General features: G+C 48.9%; 1 protein-coding gene across 4 annotated transcripts in view; it reads left to right on the top strand.

Moving 5' to 3' along the window:
• Positions 1-21797, top strand: part of OLFM2 (olfactomedin 2) — a 379600-nt gene that overhangs the window by 210536 nt on the left and 147267 nt on the right. For all 4 annotated transcript variants that reach the window (XM_060253545.1, XM_060253544.1, XM_060253543.1 and 1 more), the window contains exon 2: positions 14630-14779. In XM_060253545.1, the coding sequence (XP_060109528.1) occupies positions 14630-14779 (150 nt within the window). The remainder of the gene's footprint in view (positions 1-14629; positions 14780-21797) is intronic.

Genomic DNA, 21797 nt, shown 5'->3' with positions numbered 1-21797 from the left:
AGTCAGGCCAATGGAATATACTTCAGTATCAGGTGGTGCATTCTGTAGCAACCAATGCAAATTTAAGGTTGCCAATCCCCAGGTGGGGGCAGGGGATCCCCTGGTTTAGAGGCCCTCCCCCCACTTCAGGGTTATCAGAAAGTGGGAGGGGGGGTTTGAATGTTTTTTGGGCTCTCCACTATGCCCCATGGACACTGCCCCCCATAGAGTGTAATGGAGAATCAGTCTTTGGGTATATCGGGCTCTGGACCCGGTTGGGGGCAGGGGATTCCCTGGTTTGGAGGCCCTCCCCTCACTTCAGGGTTATCAGAAAGCGGGAGGGAGGGGTTGAATGTCTGCCGGGCTTGCCATTATACCCTATGGAGACCATCCCCCATAAAGTAAAATGGAGAATTAGTCCTCGGGTATTTTGGGCTCCAGACCCTGGTTAGCACTTGGATGGGACACCGTTAAGGAAGTCCAAGGTTGTCATAGATCTAGCCAGGGCTTTTTTTGTAACAGGAACCCCTTCGCATATTAGGCCATACACCCCTGATGTAGCCAATCCTCCATGAGCTTACATGGCTCTTCTTACAGGGCCTACTGTAAGCTCTTGGAGGATTGGCTACATCAGGGGTGTGTGGCCTAATATGCAAAGGAGTACCTGCTACAAAAAAGAAGACTGCAGATTTATACCCCGCCCTTCTCTCTGAATCAGAGACAGAGTGGCTTACAATCTCCTACATTTTCTCCCCCCACAACAGACACCCTGTGAGGTGGGTGGGGCTGAGAGGGCTCTTACAGCAGCTGCCCTTTCAAGGAGAACTCTTGTGATAGCTATGGCTAACCCAAGGCTATTCCAGCAGGTGCAAGTGGAGAAGTGGAGAATCAAACCTGGTTCTCCCAGATAAGAGTCCACACACTTAACCACTACACCAAACTGGCTCTCCAAAAGCCCTGGATCTAGCTAGGGAAGACCCTGGGGAGCAAAATCAGCAGGGTATAAGAAGACTGCAGATTTATACCCCGCCCTTCTCTCTGAATCAGAGACTCTGAGCGGCCTACAATCTCCTATATCTTCTTCCCCTATAACAGACACCCTGTGAGTGGGTGGGGCTGAGAGGGCTCTCCCAGCAGCTGCCCTTTCAAGGACAACTCCTGTGAGAGCTATGGCTAACCCAAGGATATTCCAGCAGCTGTAAGTGGAGTAGTGTGGAATCAAGCCCGGTTCTCCCAGATAAGAGTCCGTGCACTTCACTACTAAGAACGTAAGAACATAAGAGAAGCCATGTTGGATCAGGCAAATGGCCCATCCATTCCAACACTCTGCGTCACACAGTGGCCAATATATGTGTGTGTGTGTGTACATACACACACACACACATACACACACACACACATATATATATACTGTGGCTAATAGCCACTGATGGACCTCTTCTCCATATTTTTATCCAATCCCCTCTTGAAGCTGGCTATGCTTGTAGCCTCCATCACCTCCTGTGGCAGTGAATTCCACATGTTAATCACCCTTTGGATGAACTGGTTCTCTGAAGCCACCCTCCAGAGCAGCATTTCCTCCCTGGGTTAGGGTTAGGGTCTGGAGATTGGTTGTAATTCCAGCCCCTGCCTGGAATTCTGGAGCCCTGGGTCTCACCTCTTCAGCCCATGTTCGGTAAAGCTCGAATTGCACTGGAATCTGCAAGTGGTTACAGGACAGCTGTGTCTGAATGGTTGCCCGGTATCACTCAGGGTCGATTACTAATCCACTCTGCGTGAATTAGGGGCAGGCTGCATCCAGAAGGACGGACCATTCAGCCGGCTAACGAGGGGCTGACCTAGTTTGCATCCTTTGTCTGCTTCTATGATGCCCCCCCCCCCGCTACAAAACACTGCTCCTTCAGATCTTCTTCCCAAGAGGTCTCCTTTTGAACGTCTTGCACGACAGATCAGGGAGCGATGGAGGACCGGCGAATGTTTTCGTGGCCATTTCTTGTTTGCAGGGGAGAGTTCTTTCGGAATGTTCGTCTTTCTTTCTCCACACACACACCCCGCCTCGATTTCTTAGCAGATGCCTCTTTAAGAACAAGAATAAAATGGAGGGTGGGGAGAAGACAGCCCAACGGATGATGAAGCTTCGCGACATAACACAAGAGGACAGAATAGGTCACGCCACAATTCATTACGTGCCTGCATTCAGCACGGCCCAGGGCAGGCGGGAGCTAAAAATAGCGTCCGTGGCTCCATTTTTAGTTAGGAGTCAAACGAGTTTTAGAAACACATTCCCCCCTCCCCCCGCCGCTCGCAGGGATTGGGAAGAGGTGGTGGCCTCGGAGGCGCTGATGCCAACCACCTTGTCCCTGAAAGCAGGGCATAGAGAACGGACCATGCTGAACTAGCATGAAACCGCTGTGGCGCACTGTGCCCTCGTAGCCTATAACCCCAAGGCATCCCCCAGCCTGGGAACATTTGCACAAATGGGGAGAGTTTGTGAGCAGGCGGCCTTGTGACCAATGGCTTCCTCTTCCTTGTTATCCTCGCAGAATGTTTTTGGTCATTTCTGCAACGAGCAGTGATCCAAATCTGTTGGTCGAAAGCCATTTCCCAGCATGCAGTCACACTCTGGAGGGACCAAGGAATAGGCACTTCTGGGAAAGCTATCGGTTTTCACAGCTGGTGTCCACGGAGGCAGGAAACAGGGTTGGTCTCTGCTTCAACGGCGCAGCCTCTTTACTGTTGCCACTCATACAACGAGTGTGGCCATTCATTCCAACATTTCAATACTCCCAAGCACGGCGCTTTTTTATGGTAGAAAAGGCCCAGCAGGAACTCATTTGCATATTAGACCACATCCTCTGATGTCACCATTGTTTTGCACAGGGCTTTTATTTGTTTGTTTGTTTTATTCAATTTTTAGCCCACCCTTCCCTTAGAACAGTTTCAGGGCAGGTTACATCATAAAAACAGCCAATAGTCATAAAAACACCCCCCCCCCCTTTTAAAAAAAAGAATAGCCCACCAGGAATTCATTTGCATATTAGGCCACACGTCCCAACACCAAGCCAGCCGGAACTGTGTTCCTGCTCAAAAAAAAAACCCTGCTCCCAAGGAGGTTGGGATGGCATGCACAGATCTTGCTTCCCTTGGGGAGGGGATGTGGCTCAATGGTAGAGCATTCGCTTGACATGCAGAACGTCCCAGGTTCACGCCCCACCATCTCCAGTGAAGGATCAGGTAGCAGTTGATGTGAATGTCCTCTACCTGAGACCCTGGAGAACTGCTGCTAGCCTGAGTAGACAATACTGACTTCGATGGGCCAAGAGTCTGATTCAGTATAAGGCAGTTTCGCATGTTCATAGGTATTCATCCAGCAACCCTGGGAGGAAAGTTAGACCAAGAGATGGCTCAGGATTAGAAGACGACTGCAGATTTATACCCCGCCCTTCTCTCTGAATCAAGAGACTCAGAGCGGTTTACAATCTTCTATATCTTCTCCCCCCACAACGGACACCCTGTGAGGTAGGTGGGGCTGAGAGAGCTCTTTCAAGGACAACTCCTGTGATAGCTATGGCTGACCCAAGGCCATTCCAGCAGGTGCAAGTGGAGGAGTGGGGAATCAAACCCAGTTCTCCTAGATATGAGTCCACACACTCATTACTGAGAGTGTCTCATGACTGAGCCAGTATTCAAACCCGAGTCTCTCCAGGCTTTGTCTGAGGAACCATCAGCTCTACCATACTGGGCCAGGGACAAAAACTACCTGCGATGGGTATAGCGGTTCTTGCTTGTGGGTGATCCCCCAAAGGATTGATGCAGCCCCTTCCTCTGTATACAGCTCACCATCATATTGATCAACACTTCTTTATTGTACTGCTGTATAATCTAAGAATTATAAAGAGGGTTTGTGGTTTCCTTCGAGGCTGTCAGGAATTGCCAACCTCCAGATGGATAGCAATCAAAAAATAACTGTGGAAAATCACGAAATACAATGAATACAATTCCTAATACTTCAAACAAAATTCAAAAAGCAGCAACTCAAACAATTTCATGGAAAGTTTAGTAATTCTACAAAACACTAATCTTCACAGCATCTATAAGATCATATTCATAACAATACAATTAATAGCACTACTCATAAATTACAGTAAACCACTGCGTGAGGAGCGGCAGGATCGTCTTTCTAAATCTTTGAAAGTCTTCTGAAGCAACAATGTACTTTAGGACTTTAATGAATGGTTTACTCTAATTTATGAGCAGTGCTATTAATTGTATTGTTATGAATATGATCTTAGAGATGCTGTAAAGATGAGCGCTACCCCAAATCTCCAGGACTTCCCCAATCCAGAGTTATTCCCTGTATTCCATCATCTTCCCCCATTGCGCAAGGCTGCCGGGGGAGGAATGCGTGTATGTGAAATGGCAGCGGCAACCCTATTTTGCTCACCAGGGTGCCATTTTGGATTGCTATAATAATCAAACATACCTCCTTGATCTCTTGTTTTTTTCTCCTCTGTGTCTGCATGCACAGAGACATCACTTTTAATATCTGGGACAATTAACACCCATCCCCCATCCCAGTTCAGATTCTTTTACAAAACTGGGTTTCCTTAGGTTCCCTATCAATTGTAGTCAGGATTAGACCTGTTTGAGGGTCCCCTCCCCCCAAAAAATCTGTACCCCTGTACCCAGCCACATATGTGCCCCAAAAGGTTCACTATTCATTTGTGGGATTCATGTGCAACCAGTGCCAAAATAAGGCTAAAAACTGTAGGAATTGATCAGAGCTGAGGAAACAGGAAATGGTTTGAAACATGAAGACCAGGGTTCGATCAGCACAAAGGACAAGCGCGTTGGGATGTTTCGTGTCAAAATAGAGGGGTTGCAAAATTCAGTAGCATCCCTAATATAGTCCCAAAGAAGTCTTTCTTAAAGGTAGGCTGTATATTAGCATAACTCAGTCATATTTGTGTGGCGTTTTCATAGCCTCCCAGACTTCCCCGTATTCCACCATCTTCCTCCATTACACAAGGTTGCCGGGGGAGGGGTGCGTGCACGTGAAATGGCAGCGGCAACTAATTGGTCTATTGTTTAGTCAGGCAGCAAATATTTACAGAGATGCCATGTGCGAGGTGGGCGGGTGCCAGACAGGCAGACAGGGGAGGAAGCCAGTGGCACGTCCTGTTCAAGGCTGTCGTGTGGAAACGCAGCATCTTGGAATCTCCTCAGCTTCTCCATCTGGGGGACGCAACAAGCAGTGAGATTCCGAACCGTCTCTGACTGTGAAGCCCTTGTTTTGACTGCGAAGCCCTTGTTTTGGCCAGAGACGAGAGAATACAGGGAGCGTACAGAACTGTGTGTTGTTTCATATTTTTACATACATTATGCAAATGCATGCGTGTACGTGTAAAACAATCTGAGGCTCCGTTTTCCCTACAGCCAAGCCAGATGGCTTGTAATCCAATTAATGTGGTGCCCATTCAAACCTTCTAATCTATAAGAAAAGTTCCAAATATGTTTTTGGAGCTATTATTCTCATGATTATTTCCGGGGCTTTTGTTGTAGCAGGAACTCCTTTGCATATTAGGCCACACAAAGGAGTTCCTGCTACAAAAAAAAAAAAGCCCTGCCAGGGAGAATTTTGTACTGCAAGAAAGAGAGACAGACAGACAGATTTCTAATATGGAAGCTGACAGTAAACAGCTTCATGGTTTGCCAGTTTGTTTCAGCCTCCCATTTAAGGTCCTGGTTTATGACTTTTGCAACTCCTTATATAGTTTAAGGCCCACATATCTAAAGGGCTGCATCCTCCTACATGTCCCTGGGGACCATCTTCTGTCCTCACACTGCCACCTGCTGGCTGGTCCCCTTCTTAAGGTGGCTGGCCTGGCATCAACCAAAGCCCTTACCTTTCCCATGATGGCTTCCACTTTGTGGAGTAGGCTCCTTGAGGAGATGGGTAGGAGTGTGCAAAAAAAAAAAAAAATCGGGATTATTCGGATTTGGAAATATACAGGGCCAAAATATTAGGAATACTGTATATTTCCGAATACCGGTATTTGGAATAGCCGTATATATGGCAGATATATGGCTATTTCTGAATATATGGCCCCATTATACCCTATGGGCCATTGAAATCAATGGCAAAATAGGGTATATTGGAGGGGAGGGGGTTTGAGGGAGAGCCCCCAAATTTGCAGGAGACCTGCAGGGGACTCTCCCCTATGAACTCCCCAAGTCCCAAAAAGATTGGGCCAGGGGTTCCCATTCCAGAGGCACCCAAAGAGGGTGCCCCTATCCCACCATTATACCCTATGGGCCATTGAACTCAATGGCAACATAGGGCATAATCAGAGGCTACTGGGGGTAGGAGATTTGAGGGAGAGCACCCAAAACTTCATGGAACCCGCAGGGGATTCTCCCCTATAAAAGCCCCAAGTCCCAAAAAGATTGGGCCAAGGGGTCCCTATCTTTGGGCTCCCCAAAAGGCCCATTGCCACCAATGCTGGGAAAGCCCAATTAGCCACTTCCTCCACTATAATTGCTGTGGGAAAAGTGGCTCTGGCCAGAGGGGGGTTTGAGGGAGAGGCCCCAAAACTGCAGGGCAGCTTCAGGGGACTCCCCCACATGGAACACCCCTGCCCCAGAAAGACTGCACCCAGCTGTGGGCACCCAAAAAGGAACTCTGTTCCCAATGGTGAGAAAAAACCAATTAGAGCCACTTCCCCCACTGTAATTATCTTGGGAAAAGTGGCTCTGGGGAGCAGGGGGTTTTGAGGGGAGCCCCCCAAACTGCTGTGCAGCTTCAGGGCACTGTCCAACACAAAACCTACAAGGCCAAGAAAAATTGGATCAGGGGGTCCAATTCCTGGGGCACCCAAAGCCAAACCTAACTTCACATCAGAGAATCTCTAAAGCGCCCAAATGCACTACATCCATTTATCTACTCTATGAACCCTGCTGGCCTGGAACCAATATAAACTCAGTTGCCAATTTCACTACTACACAAAACACAATCTGCTCAAGGTCTACTCTGCAGACCTGGCTGCAGCAAACCCAGATGCCAACTCTCCAGCCCTGCCCCAAACAACGCGGGGAGAACTGGCCAAGCACAACAATCATGCTGGTTCTGGGTCTCTCACCCAGATGCTAGCTTCCCTGCCACAGAACACGCACCCAGATGCCAGCTCTCCAGCCCTGCCCCAAACAACACAACTCTCAAACAAGAGAAGCGGTGGACCACACCTAGCTCCACATCATTCTGTATCTGACACAAAGCAAAAAGCATTTAGACTTACCTTGAGTGATGGATGGTTGGCTGGTCCAAGCTCTTTTGCATTACCCAGGGTGCACCACGAGGAGGTGAGCCAGAGTTGCACCCCATATGAGGAAGATCACTGGGAGGGCCTCAGATTGTGTGAGAGGAAGGGAACCATTCCTTTTCTCTCAGCTCAGCAGCAACACACCAGCTATCACTGTCCCATTAGAGGGACCTCAGCATTGGTATGGCTGCTGGCTGCCTGTCATCATCACTGGCACCTCCCTCTTCCTTCCTCCTGCCCCTGAAGAAAAAAAAAAAACCTAGGTTATCCTGACTGGGCCTGTGGGTGCTGTCGGTTATAGTGGGGACTGCAGTGGCCCTTTCAGTATTATTAGGCATGTGTGGATGCAGACTGGGGAAATTTGGGTTGCTTTGCAGATTTTAAATCAGCATTCACTTTTGGTTTGGGGATGGATGAGGGGTGAGGGGGTGCACTGCCAATCAATTTGTGAGTGAGTTTTTGGGCTGTCTTTGGACTCTACTCTATGTTTAGTGGGAGAGTGTTTTACAACCACCTTCCAAGTGCGGGCCAAGAGAGGATGCAGGCACAAGTAGGTGCTCACTTCATTCACTCTCAAAGTCTATGTCTGGGGAGCCAAACAGAGGCAACTTGACCTTCAGGAAGACCAACTGCTCAACTGTTCAGGGTTGCAAGCAATTGCAATGCGGGCAGACAATGTCGCCCATATGCAAAAAGACACGCTCGCTCTGCACACTTGTCGGTAAGCATGAGAGGAACACCTTGGCCACGGAGGCCAGACTGCCTCCTTTGCAGCCCAGTAGTCAAAAGGAGATGTTTCCTGGGACTCGTTGGGCTCCGAAAGATAGTCCCTCACCATCGCAGCACCTGACTCCGCTCTCAGGGGCCTACAGCTTCCAGAGGGGCCAACGAGCCACCCGATGAGTGTCATCTAGGCACTCTTCTTGGCGTGAGTCTGGTGGGAAACAGTGCCTAGCTGGGGAGGTTGGGGATGAACAGCAGTGGAAGTGGCAGATGAGCTGCTTTCACCCCCCTCCTCCTCAGCTAGCGGCACTGGGTCCGCCCTGACTCTGCAGCACTCAACCTTCTGGGAGAGCTCATCTCGCCAGCGATCAAGCTCATTGGCCCACTTGGCAATTGTGCCCTTAAGGAGCGGGTTTAACATGGTCATCATCATGTAGACCTTATCCTGGGTGAAAGTCTGAAAGCGGGCCTCAAGCCCTTCCTGCAGCCTAACAACCAGGGCGCGCACCTCTGGAAGAACATCTGCACGGCCTTGAACTGGCACTAGAAACGAGGCCAGGTCCTCATGGGCCATGTGGACCATGGGGACGACCAGTGTGATGCTCACTGTGTCAGACGAGAGCATTTTGAAGGGCCCAAGAACCTCCACAGTCTGAGAAATGACCACCCAATCCTCTTGGGTGAAACGGTTCTCATGCCGAAAGACCTTCATTTCAGAGACAAAGGCATCTAAGGCTATTCTCTGCTCCACCATGCACTCCAGCATGGCATAGGTGGAGTTCCAGCATGTGCTAATGTCACCGATCAGGCAGTGCCCTGGCACGCCTGTCAGTGTCTGTTTCTCACGCAGCAGATACAAGTCCGTATTGCTGCGTGAGAAGTGACCTGTGATGTGCTGACACTTCTGGAGCAGAAATCGGTACTCATGGGTCACAGCTAGATACTGACGATCCTGGCTTTTCGTCTGGCCCAGTGCGTCCTTAACCATGAGGTGGAGAAGGTGGGCCAAGCAAGGAAGGTGTTTTAGACCCTGACGCTGGACAGCTGCCTTGATGTTGGAGCCACCATCAGTCACCACGTAGCCCGTGGCGATGTCCCTGCCTACCCAGCCCTCTAACTGCCATGAGAGGATGGCTCCGAGAGTGTCCGCCGTGTGCAGTGCATCGACTGCTTCGGCGTGCAGCAAGGCCCAGTGATAGCCAGCCTGGTGGCCCTGACACTGTCTGCTGCTACTGCCACCCCCACCCTTCAGCTCACTGGGTTACCACCAATGTGCAGTCAGGGAGAGATACCCCTCGAATGCATGTTGGGAGCTCCAGATATCTGAGGTGAAATGAACAGTCCCCCCGGCAGCACGGGACAAATGCTCCTTCACCACAGATCTGGTTGTCCTGAAAACAGATCGCACAATGGTCCTGCTAATGGTGGTTCTAGCAGGAACTTTGTACCAGGGCACTAGGTACTCGAGCTTTGTACCAGGAACTTTGTACCAGGGCACTAGGTACTCGAGCAACCATAGCACCTCAGGATTCTTGACCACTGAAAATGGAAGCCCATGAGCAACCGACCTGGCAAGGTTCCAGGCAATCATTCTCCTGCCATACCTGATTCCTCCTCTTGCAGCCTAACAGGTGCCACCTCTACCAAACATCTCAGGCAGAGATGCCTGGTGTCCCTGCCCTGTCGCAGGACTTTCCTGGAGAGCTCTGGAGGTAGTTGCGGTGGCACTGACCTCCTGGCTGGGTGGTTCTGGCCACCTGGGCACCCCAGCAGCAGCCTGCTCCCCCTTAAGAAGCACCACCTGGTGGTGGTTCTGCATCCCCCCGGAGTCAGGTGGACAGGGTCTCGCCCTCGATTGATCCGGGTCCTGCACAGCTGGCACTGCGCATAGCGTGGATCCTCTTGGGGTTGCAGGAGGGGCTGGCCGCCGGGGGGAAGTGGGCGGAGATGGAGGCACCTCGTGTGTCTCCATCTCTTCCTTCTCCACCCCATGCGGCCTCCCCTCCTGGCCATCCCCTGAAGGCCTGCTGGTGCTCGAAGGAACTGAAGAAGGGGGCTGGTCCTCCTCAACCAGCTTCTCCTCCAGCTCCTGCATGACACTCTGCACCCTCCTTGGGATGATTGTTTTGGACAGAAAACTGTCCCCAGAGCTCATCTCCAAGGAGGGCTGCTCTTGCTGCCCCTCCTCTGGCTGCTGAGGCCGAGCAACATCAGCTGGAAGAGAGACAGCGCAAGCAGCAGACCCCTGCTCAGCGCCAGCACCTAATGGCATCTCCTGGGGGTGCCCCAGCAGCAGCCTCAATGAAGGGCCCAAGGTGGGCCTTCTTCTTCATCACACTCCAGCCAGAGGTCAGAGTGCTGAAAGGTGGCTGTGGAGTGGCCCTACGCACAGGTGTGTGTGTGTGGGGGGGAACTGGGTCCTCCCCCTCCCCTCCACCCCTCTAGTCTTCTCCTTGGCCTTGCCCCCAGGGCCCCTCTTCTGCTCCCTGTCACTCATGTCACCCTTGGCCAGTCTCACACAACCTGAACTGAGAGTGGGGTTTTTTTACAAACCTAACTCACTACACTGTACCCTGAACCGAGAGGTGCCCTGACTTCTTTTTAAAAACCCTCCCAACAAAACTTGTTTGTTTGGTTTTTTGGTCCCTAAACTGTCCTTCTTTGGGTTGGGGTAGCAGTAGTCTGGTAAAGTTTAGAAGACTAGGTGATCCTGTTTCTACCTGGCTACAGTTTTTAAAAGGCTACCTTGAGATGAAGGCAGTCCTTGTTATATTCTCCTAGTTAAACTTCTAACTTCCTCGGAAAAACCGGATTTCCTTGCAAACTAGAAATCAGGAGTCCCCTATAACTGGAGAGAAGCTGTGATTTACCCCATGGAAATCTAAGGATGCACCGACTTTCAGTGGCTGAAAGCAAGATGCACTTCAACCCTAGTCTCTTTAAAAGGGAGCCTGATGTGGCCTAGTAGTCATGCTGCCTTTTATGAGAAACCTAACATCTTTTTAAATTGTCCCTATCTGGCCTAATTGAATTTTGAAAGAAGATAAAGCCCTAAACTGGATTAATTTTTTTTAAATTTCAAAAAACACAATCCCTAAAAACACCCTTATTAGTGGTGCAGCCTATTTAGTGACCCTAGCCAAACAGAAAGCACCCTCAGACTCCAAAAATAACTCTATAAAAACATGAAAGTGACCCACCCCACACAGCCCACACACCAATCTCCTCACACCAACCAGAGGTAATTTAAGAAAAACCAAAATGTGACAGAAAAAAACTTAACTTTTAACCACCACCACCACCCCCCCCCCCAAAAAAAAAACAGAACAAGGAAAAGGGACAACAGGACAGATGCAAAACCAACAGCTACAGATCCAAACAAATCCAACTGAGAAAAGCCCAACAAACTCAACTGTTACAAAACCCAACTTTTACCATAAAAAACCTCAGGGCAAATCAGTCAACACCTCCCCCCCTCCCCCCCTCCCCCCCCCCAAAAAAAAACAGAACAAGGATGCAAAACCAACAGCAACAGATACAAACAAATCCAACTGAGGAAAGGCCAACAAACTCAACTGTTAAAAAACTCAACTTTTAACAATAAAAATTAGGCCAAACAGCACCCCCCCCCCCCAAGAACCAGAAGAGAAAAGGAACAACAGCAGCACAACTCAGCAGCAACAAATCAAACACAGAATCCTTTTAAAACAGTAAAAAACTTGACTTTTAACAATAAAGGAATTTAACCAACCCCTCTCCCCAAAAAACCTTCACCCTAACCCCAAGAAATCCAAGCCACCCAAATCAGGAAAAGTAAAAGGACACTGCAGTTTTAAAAGTCCTCTCATTAAAGTAAGAATTAGGCAAAATGGCAAATCCCACCACCCCAGGCCCCCACCCCCAGCAGAACCCCTTAACCCTAACCCCAAATAAGCTACCCACCCAAATCTGGATAAGTAAAGGGACTCTGAGTCTTAAAAAGTCCTTTTACTTTTATCCTAACTAAAATAAAAACAACAACCCCAAGACTGTCTTACCTTAGATGTCTTCTCCAGGCAGGTAAGGCAAGGCTGATAGAGAGCAGCAGCAGCTGAAGCCAAGGGCCAGCGCAGCACAATCTCTCTCTCACACCAACACAGCAGCAATAGAATGGAGTCCAGCCAGGCAGACTCCTTAAAAAGGTTCTCTGGTCCTACACAGAGCAGTTTCAAAAAATACACTGCTCTGTGATTGGCCAGAGAACAGTGTTTACTTGGATACCCAAGTAAACAGAACAACAACAATGTTGCTGATGGCTGGGGGATTAGCCCAGCCATCAGCTATACAACAGCCCTGCAAAGCATGCATTTGCAATGCATTTTGCAAATGCATGCTTTGGATTGGCTGCTGGGGCTCCTCTCCCCCTCCTCCTTTCTCCCTGATCCCAGGGAGGCTATGGGAGAGGCGGGAAAAGGCTTCCAAAGGCGGAAGAGGAGGCAAGCAGCTTCTCTGAGGCTGCAGAAGCTCCATTCCCGCCTTTTACACTGAGTTCCGTATACTTCCGAATTGAAAGTATACGGGGAGCTGTATACGGCTTCCATGTAATGCATGCAAGCTGGATTCAGAAGTATACGACACTGTATACTTCTGAATCAGGGGGTATTTGGCGGTCTATTCAGTTCGGCCCAACCGAATGCACACCCCTAGAGGTGGGTCGAGTGCCTTCATTAACAGTCTCCATGAGGCACTGCAGAACCATTTTATTTACAGGACATAAGAGAAGTCATGTTGGATCAGGCCAATGGCCCATCCAATCCAACACTCTGTGTCACACAGTGGCCAAAACCCAGGTGCCATCAGGAGGACCTCCAGCTGGGCCAGAACTCCAGAAGCTCTCCCACTGTTGCCCCCCAAGCACCAAGAACACAGAGCATCACAGCCCCAGACAGAATGTTCCATCTATACTTTGAGGCTAATAGAGCCAGGTGGGCAGCCATGTTGGTCTGAAGCCATAGTACTAATTTTGAGCCTTGTGGTACCTTTAAGACCAACAGTGGCACCTTTAAGACCGCACAAAATAAATGTTTGTTGGTCTTGAAGGTGCTACTGGACTCAATATTTGTTCTTGTGACTAATAGCCGCTGATGGATCTCTGTTCCATATGTTTACCAGGGATTTTAACCATGTATAAACTGCGGGGGGAGGTATGGCAGCATGGTATAGCAGGATCTCATTAGATAATCGAAGTTAAACATAGTTGATACTTGGAAGAGAAACAGGAGGTGGTGACAGCTGCCAGCATAAACAGCTTCAAGAGGGGATTGGATCAGCATCTATACCTGCTTGAAGCATAGACAGCTTCAAGAAGGTATAGATGGAACTCTCTGTCTGGGGCAGAGATGCTCTATATTCTTGGTGCTTGGGGGGGGGGGAGCAACAGTGTGAGGGCTTCTAGTGTCCTGGCCTCACTGATGGACATCCTGATGGCACCTAGAATTTTTTTGGCCACTGTGTGACACAGAGTGTTGGACTGGATGTGCCATTGGTCTGATCCAACATGGCTTCTCTTATGTTCTTTCATTCTTAAACTCCATGCAGCAAGGAGAACTCCATGCAGGAAGGCAATGGCAAGCCACCTCCGCTTCTTCTTGCTCACCTTGAAAGCCCCATGCTGGGGTCGCCAGAAGTCAGCTGTGACTTAATGGTCGTTTACACACACACTCATAGAGTGCAATCACACGAGAGATTTGGCCTTACTTAACTACGTCTCGCATCCAAATTTGATGTGCTCGATCACACGAGTGTATCTGCCTCCTGAATCCAGCCCCTACCTTCCTTGTCTCGGGATGGGCAGGAACCAGATTTAAAAACCACTGGGAACTTCCAGCTAGCACACCTCTAAATCATATGTAGGGTGCGTTTCCCAGCTGTCTGAATGGCTGGGTGTGCACGGCACCCGCCCGGCATGCACAGGAGCAGTCTGGAGACTCCCCTTGTACGCAGGGCTTTTTTGTAGCAGGAACTCCTTTGCCCATTAGGCCACACCCCCTGATGTAGCCAATCCTCCTGCAGTTTGCAGGGCTCTTCGTACAAGGCCTACTCTGAGCTCCGGTAGGATTGGTTGCATCAGGGCTGTGTGGCCTAATATGCAAAGGAGTTCCTGCTGCAAAAAAAGTCCTGCTTGTATGTATGCGGCCGGCACTTCTCCCCGCCGCAGGGCAAGGGCTATGTGAATGCCGAGGCATCAATAAAAGAGAACCGGCTTTTTCAGAGCCGAGTTAATGCTGCGCCTAATCTCCAGTGTGATCGCACTCATAGACTGTAGGTGTCTTTTGGGGAGAGAGGCTTTATTCTGGGGTTTTAGTCTGTCAGCTTTAAATTGCTTCACCAAAGACTTGCAAGCCACCTCTAGCCACTACAAGGAAAGGCGAGTCCTAAATACTGCAATAAGTAAAGTCTGAAACTGATTGCGAAATTAAAAATGAATGGCTGGAATTCTTCTCGGTCACTTTGAAAGCCCCACGCTGGGGTCACCAGAAGTCAGGTGCAACTTACCTGTCTGCCACTATGTCTGTCCTGGGACTTGTTGAGTTCTTTGCTGACCTCCGTGTGCTCTTTTCTCTTTGCAGACCCTCTTCCAGAGCTCCAATGAAGGTTGGCAGGTCTACACCTCAGCTCAGGTCCCTGACAGCAAATGTCTCTGCACAGCTGTCATCCCCGTCCAGGGCACCTGCTCACGAGACCTCCGCAGTCGGCAGCTCCAGCATCTGAAGGAAAAAGTAAGAGATGTGTTCCTAATTTGGGGTGGGGGAGTGGCTCGAAACGATGGGAGTTGGGTGTTGTCAAAGCTTCTTCTTCTTTTTTTGTAGGAGGAACTTCTTTGCATATTAGGCCACACCCCTCTTAATGTAGCCAATCCTCCCAGAGCTTACAGGGTGTACTGTAAGTTCATGGAGGATTAGCTACATCAGGGGTGTGTGGCCTAATATGCAAAGGAGTTCCTGCTACAAAAAAACCCCTGGGTGTTGTGATGTCTTGGTGTTGTGATGTCTTTTGTTGTCTTTTCCCGGCCAGGTTCACCTTTGTTCACCTCTCCAAGCCAAGGCGTTCCTTCATGGATGCCTCTCCTTTGGCATCTGATACAGCTACACTAGGGCTGGGTCCAGATGGGCAGTTTAAGATGACACAGGGGCAGCTCAGGGACAGATTAAAAAAACAACTGCAACGTGCACATCTGCCTCCCATCTGGCTCCTGTACTCACCCCGCCCTCCTGCGGCTCAAAAAGTGGTAGCAAATTCTTTTGCCACATGCCATCCGCCTTTCCAGGCATCTGAACACCAGAGAGTGCAAGCAAGGCAGATTGACAGTGTGATCCCACCAATCCACTCTAGACACTCGCTAGTATTCTTTTAAAAAAACCTGCCCTAGGCACATGGGCACATGTAACAGGACCTCCTTTGCATATTAGGCCATACACCCCTGATGTAGCCAATCCTCCAAGAGCTTACAGGGCATTTAGTGCAGGTTTACTGTAAGCTCCAGGAGGATTGGCTACACCAGGGGGTTGTGGCTGAATATGCAAAGGAGTTCCTGCTACAAAAAACGCTCAGAGTACAGCATTACAGAGCAGTTAGGGCATTACTGATGGCCGAACTGAATAGACCGCCAAATACCCCGATTCAGAAGTATGTTATGTGGCTTGGTGAGCACCATAAGCACCCCCTTTAAAGGGCATGGGGGTCTTGCTGAATTGTTCCTGGACTGTGCAGTCTGGTTGAATGAGGACGCAGACTGCCTTTGGTTTCCCTGGATCAATTCTCCCCTGCAGCCGTACGGCTGGGGTTAAAACTCCTGGGCATTGCCCATTTGCTGTGCTGTCCGGGTAGGAGCCATTTGCAGGTGGCTCTACCTAGGGGCTAGGGTGGCTCACCCATTATGCGGCAGGGAAGAGGATTTTCACATCTGACCCTGCCCATGCCATTAGTTACGTTAGTGCCGTTGCCATTTAAACATTGTTACTAAAGAAAGTGGCCCTTGTTTACCTAATCCTTTGTGTCCGCCTCTTTCTTCTGTCAGTATGAGCAAAAAAAGCCCTGGTTACACTCACAAACGGTTTTGAGCCTCTTTTCTGAGCATCCTTATTCCCTATTCTAGGACATGAAGAAAAGTTACTGTTTTTCTTCCCTCTTTTCATCTGGTCTTGTGTAAAGTCCTGGGAAGGGCAAGGCATTTCTAATACATAAAGCAGGCAGTACCAAAGGGGAGAAAAAATGTGAACACTCTCTTCTGTAGCAGGCAGAAGCACTAATTAGGCTATGGTGAATCCTACAACTCCTTTATTATCTGCATGCCAATTTGCAGCTATTTACATGTCTTACCAAATGTGTTATTCCAGTCTTAGTTGTATTTATGGCTCAGTTACTTCTGCATCTTGTCTCTAATTAGCTCATCCTGGCAACAAACCCTCCCCCACCATCTACATGCAATATTTGAGGGAATCTGTTCTTGTGCACCTGAAGGAGTGTGCATCTACACATGCTAAGTCTTTCAGCTTTCGCTTTTACCCAGAATTGAACTTTCTTGATCTTGAAGGTGCCACTGGACTCAGACTTCATTCTCACATCTGTTTGTTAACGCTTGAATTTGTATGCTAATTTACTACCATTCAGGGGAGGGACGGTGGCTCAGTGGTAGAGCATCTGCTTGGTAAGCAGAAGGTCCCAGGTTCAATCCCTGGCATCTCCAACTAAAAAGGGTCCAGGCAAATAAGTGTGAAAATCCTCAGCTTGAGACCCTGGAGAACCGCTGACAGTTTGAATAGACAATACTGACTTTGATGGACCAAGGGTCTGATTCAGTATAAGGCAGCTTCATATGTTCATATTCACAGATCTTATCAGCTGCAATAATCCAATCTCAGCTATAACCAGAGCTCCTTTGCCTATTAGGCCACACATCCTTGATGTAGCCAATCCTCCTGGAGCTTACAGTAGATCGTGTACTAAGAGCCCCGTAAGCTCTTGGGGGATTGGTTACATCAGGGGTGTGTGGCCTAATATGCAAAGGAGTTCATGTTACAAAAGAAAGCCCTGCCTATAACCCTCCAGTTACTTATGCATCTTGACTCTTAAATAGCCCTTGCTGGTGACAACACCCCCTCTTCCTATATGTAATGGCTGTGGAAATTCCATTTCACTGTATCTGAAGAAGTGTGCTTACACACAAACGCTTATACCTGCAGTAAAACTCAGTTGGTCTTAAAGGTGCCCATGGGATTCTGTCTGATGAAGTGTGCACGTAAGCACAAGCCTCTACCCAGAATTCCACTTTGTTGGTCGGTGCCAGTGGACTCCGACTTTGTTCTACTGCTTCAGATGGCCCAGGCTTGCCTGACCTTGTCTGATCAGAAGCTTAAAGCAGGGGCGGCCCTGGTTAGTACCCAGAAGGGAGACCACCAAGGAAGTCCAGGCTTGCTATGCAGAGGCAGGCAATGGTAAACCAGCTCTGTTACTTCCTTCCCTTCCAAACCCTATGGGGTCACCATAAGTGGGCTGAGACTTGATGTCACTTCACACACACACACACAAATTTCCTCAGCTGTGCTTAACTGTCAGATAGAGACTGGGGGGAAGAGATCACACAGATCAAACTTCACATTACATGATGTCTGCACTAGCTCCATTTTCAAACCTCCTTGAACATCTCAGCAGGGCTGGCCCTAGAACAGGGGTGTCAAACATGTGGCCCAGGGGCCAAATCAGGCCCCTTGAGGGCTCCTATCCAACTCAGGCCCCTGAGCAACTGGCTCTTGTCTGCTTCCTTCTCCCCCTCTCTTGCTTTCTTCTGCATCTCAGCTTGCTTTGCAAGGCTTGCTCAACTGTACAGGAGCTACAGAGCAAAACCTCAGTTTTCTCCATTGGCTGAAGCTCCTCCCCCTTGTCACGTTCTCAGGGTGCAGGCAGGCAGGAGTCCAAAGCCAGTCCAAGGTCAAAGTCCAGGAAGTCAAGCAGGAGCCAAGTCACCAATGCAGAATCACAAACCGGAATCAGAAGTCAATGTCCAAAAGCCAAAAGGTCAGGGTGCCAAGGAAATCATTAGATCAGGAAGGAGCATGGATGCAAGCAAGGGAATAAACTTGTTGCTTCCACAAGGTTACCAGGTCCTGGGTGGGAGCTATATGGGAGTCTCAATCAGCCTGCTCCCTGGGTGGCAGTGACTCTGCTAGAACTCAGGGCTGAGAGATCTGAAGCATTGGCGTGCCTCATGTCTTTGCTCTGAAAGTTCTTTCCAGAGCCTGCTTCAAACTCTTGAGATGGGAGGAGGAGAGCTTGGAAGAGATTGATAGTCAACATTGAGACGGGTGCCTGGAGAGTGATTGATGGGCCAACTGCTGTTTGTTTCAGCTGAGGAACTGGGTGGCAACTCTTCCAGGTCTGTTAACCCTTCCAGCTCCTCCTCGTCAGGGCTCATGACAACCCTCCTGGTACCATGGGAAGGGCTGAAAAGAGCCAGAGTTTCGTTTGTCCAGTTCCCTGGATCCCATGGGAGAAATACAAAGAAAGCACCTTTAATACCAACAAGAGCTCATGTTTTATTTTAAGGGTTTTTTAAAAAAAATCTTTAGTCGTGATTGTCTGTGTCCTTTAAAAAGTTTATATCTCCGCTTTGTTGTTCAGTCGCACAGTCAATTCCGACGCTTAATGATCTTAAATAGGTACACACATGGCCCAGCCCAACACAGTCCGGTCTGACAAGGTCTCATTTATATCAGATCCGGCCTTCATAACAAATTTATTTATTTCTGTGGATTTATATTCCGCCCTTTCCCAAATTGGACTCGGCGGATTTCAGCATATCAAACAGTAAAACCAATAATTACACTATTGCAATAAAACAGTAAAGCAGTTAAACAATTAAAACATTAAAAATTAAAACAGTTAAACCAGTCACAGCGTGGATAGTGTGGACAAATACACAGCCAGGTGTCCAAAGATTCCAACTATATCAGCCCGATTTTCTCCTCAATCCAGATGGTAATTAGTATTGGTAGTCGGTGTTGTCAGTGTCAGCATTGGGAAGCCAGTTAGATGGTATAGCAAGATAGGGACGCTCAGCCAAAGACCTGGCGGAACAGCTCCGTCTTACAGGCCCTCTGAAATGGCAACAGATTCAAGAGGGCCCGAACCTAGGGTTGCCAAGTCCAATTCAAGAAATATCTGGGGACTTTGGGGGTGGGGCTAGGAGACTTTGGGGGTGGGGCCAGGAGACATTAGGGGTGGAGCCAAGATCAAGGCTGTGACAAGCATAATTGAACTCCAAAGGGAGTTCTGGCCATCACATTTAAAGGGACAGCACACCTTTTCAATTCCTTCCTTCCATAGGAGATAATGAAGGATAGGGGCACCTTCTTTTGGGGCCCATAGAATTGGACCCCCTGGTCCAATGTTTTTGAAACTTGGGGGGTATTTTGGGGAGAGGCACTAAATGCTATACTGAAAATTTGGTGCCTCTACCCCAAAAAACAGCCCCCCCAGAGCCAACTGAAGGATCCAAGCCTCTGGTTTCCAGTTAAATGCAGAGAGAGCAAAAGGCTGCGGGGAATAGTACAAACTTTTGTGGTTTGGGGGGGAAAAGGCATCTTTCTCAAATGAGGGCTGAACCCTGCATACAGAGTGCTGGTTGCAATACATCTTTTCAGGGGGTGGAATTCTAGCAGGAACTCCTTTGCATATTAGGCCACAACCCCTTGATATAGCCAAGTGGAGGAGTGGGGAATCAAACCTGGTTCGCCAGATTAGCGTCCAGTGCTCTTAACCACTATGCCAAACCAGCTGTCTGCTCCAAGACAGTGGAGCCTCTTAGGAAGCAGGAGAGCATCCCCTCCCTCCCTCCTTCTCACCTTTTCTCCCACTTAATGAGATGCAAATGGCGCCTTTATTGTTCCAAGTAGAGCAGCAGGCTGGCAGTTGGAGCAGTAAATTCCCCCCTTCCTTGAGATTAATTGCATTAAAATCTTATTACAAACGAGAAAATGGCTTCTTATTGACTTTGCACGTGCAAATAAAGTATTTATTAGGCAAATAACCGTGGCACCAATTTACAGATGCAATTAACGGAATTCTCCCTGTCCCACCCCCAAACACACACACGCACACACAAAGCAAGCAAGATGGACTGTAGGTGGGAGACGCTTCCAAGACCAGCTCTTGCCACAATTCATCTGCTTCAGAAGAGGGTAGGAACGAGTCACCTGATACAGCACATTTACATGCAGCTGATGGTAGGATATTGACTAGGGCTGCTAGGTCCCAGAGGTGTTATTGGAAACCAGCAGGGGATTGGGGAAGGGACTCACCAGAAGAAAGAGGAAGGCCCAGGCCATGCTGTTGACATTGCACTGGAAGTGAAATAATCATGCCGGTAACATCTGGGTGACACTCTGGTACTTGGGCAGAAACTCCATGGTAAAAAGGGCTTCTACCATAGAGTATTCCCCCCAAAATACCAGAGCATCACCCAGATGTCGCTGGTGTCATGATGTCACTTTTGGTTTGACAACAGGAGAGCCCTTCCTCTACCGGGCGGGGGGGAGGGGTGGGGTGGTTGGCACACTAATCTTAACTCCTGAAAGCTGATACCTTGGAAATCTTGTTGGTTGGTAAGGAGCTTCAATGCTCCCTCTAAGCTCCACAGTATTGTGAGCAGAAATTTGATCTTGGGAGTGAAAAAAAACTATTAGCTTAAAGATCGATCCAGGTAGGCAGCTGTGTTGGTCTGAAGCAGTTAGGGTTAGGGTTAGTAACAGTCCAGTAGCTCCTTTAAGACCACCAAAGTTTTATCCAGAATGTAAGCTTCCATATGCATGCATACGTCATCAGACAATGGAATGAGGTACAGCAAAGCTACTTATAGCTGGTGGGCAGTGGTTAAGAATGCAAAGTGGTACAGTGTTAGAATCCAATGGCAAAATAGTGAAATTAATAACTTGAAAGAACATTTGGTCTGGACAGCATTTGTGCGGGAAACCAATAAAACAGAAACATGTCAGAATGAGGCAATGATGCAACAGTAGCATGTTGACTGAAGTTAAATCTGACAAAGACGGAGGTTCTCTATCTGAGTCGTGGTGGTCTGGGAAAGGAAATAATTCCCTTGCCGGCTTTTGATGGGGCACCACTAATACTGGCTCCAAATGTCAGGAGCCTGGGAGTGCTCCTGGAGTCCTCTCTGACAATGGAGGCCCAGGTAGCAGCCGCTGCCAAGTCTGCCTTTTTCCATCTGCAGTGGGTATGGCAGTTGGCCCCTTTCTTGGATCACTGCGACTTAGCAATGGTGATCCATGCTACAGTTACCTCAAGAATAGACTACTGTAATGCCCTCTACACTGGGCTACCTTTGATTCTGACTCGGAAACTGCAGCTAATGCAGAATGCTACGGCGCAGTTGCTAATGGGGCTCCCTCAATGGGAGCACATTCAGCCAGTGCTAAAAGAGCTGCACTGACTGCCTATTGTGTACCAAATCGGTTTCAAAATGCTGGTATTGACCTTAAAACCCCTTTATGGCTGAGGACCTCTCTATCTAAGGGACTGCCTTTCCCCATATACACCCCAGAGAGCACTGCATTTGGGAGTCCAAAATTTGCTATCCATCCCTGGATGAAGGGAGGCCAGACGAAGCTCTACACGGGCCAGGGCCTTCTCAGTGGCAGCACCAGTGTTATGGAATGCTCTCCCAGAGGCCATAAGAGTCCTGCAGGACCTCTCCCAATTCCACAGGGCCTGCAAAAGCAAACT

This window comes from Heteronotia binoei, chromosome 13 (assembly GCF_032191835.1).
Source record: "Heteronotia binoei isolate CCM8104 ecotype False Entrance Well chromosome 13, APGP_CSIRO_Hbin_v1, whole genome shotgun sequence".
Classification (NCBI taxonomy): domain Eukaryota; kingdom Metazoa; phylum Chordata; class Lepidosauria; order Squamata; family Gekkonidae; genus Heteronotia; species Heteronotia binoei.
Note: the sequence above shows the minus strand (reverse complement) of the source record. Positions and strands in the feature narration are given on the sequence as shown.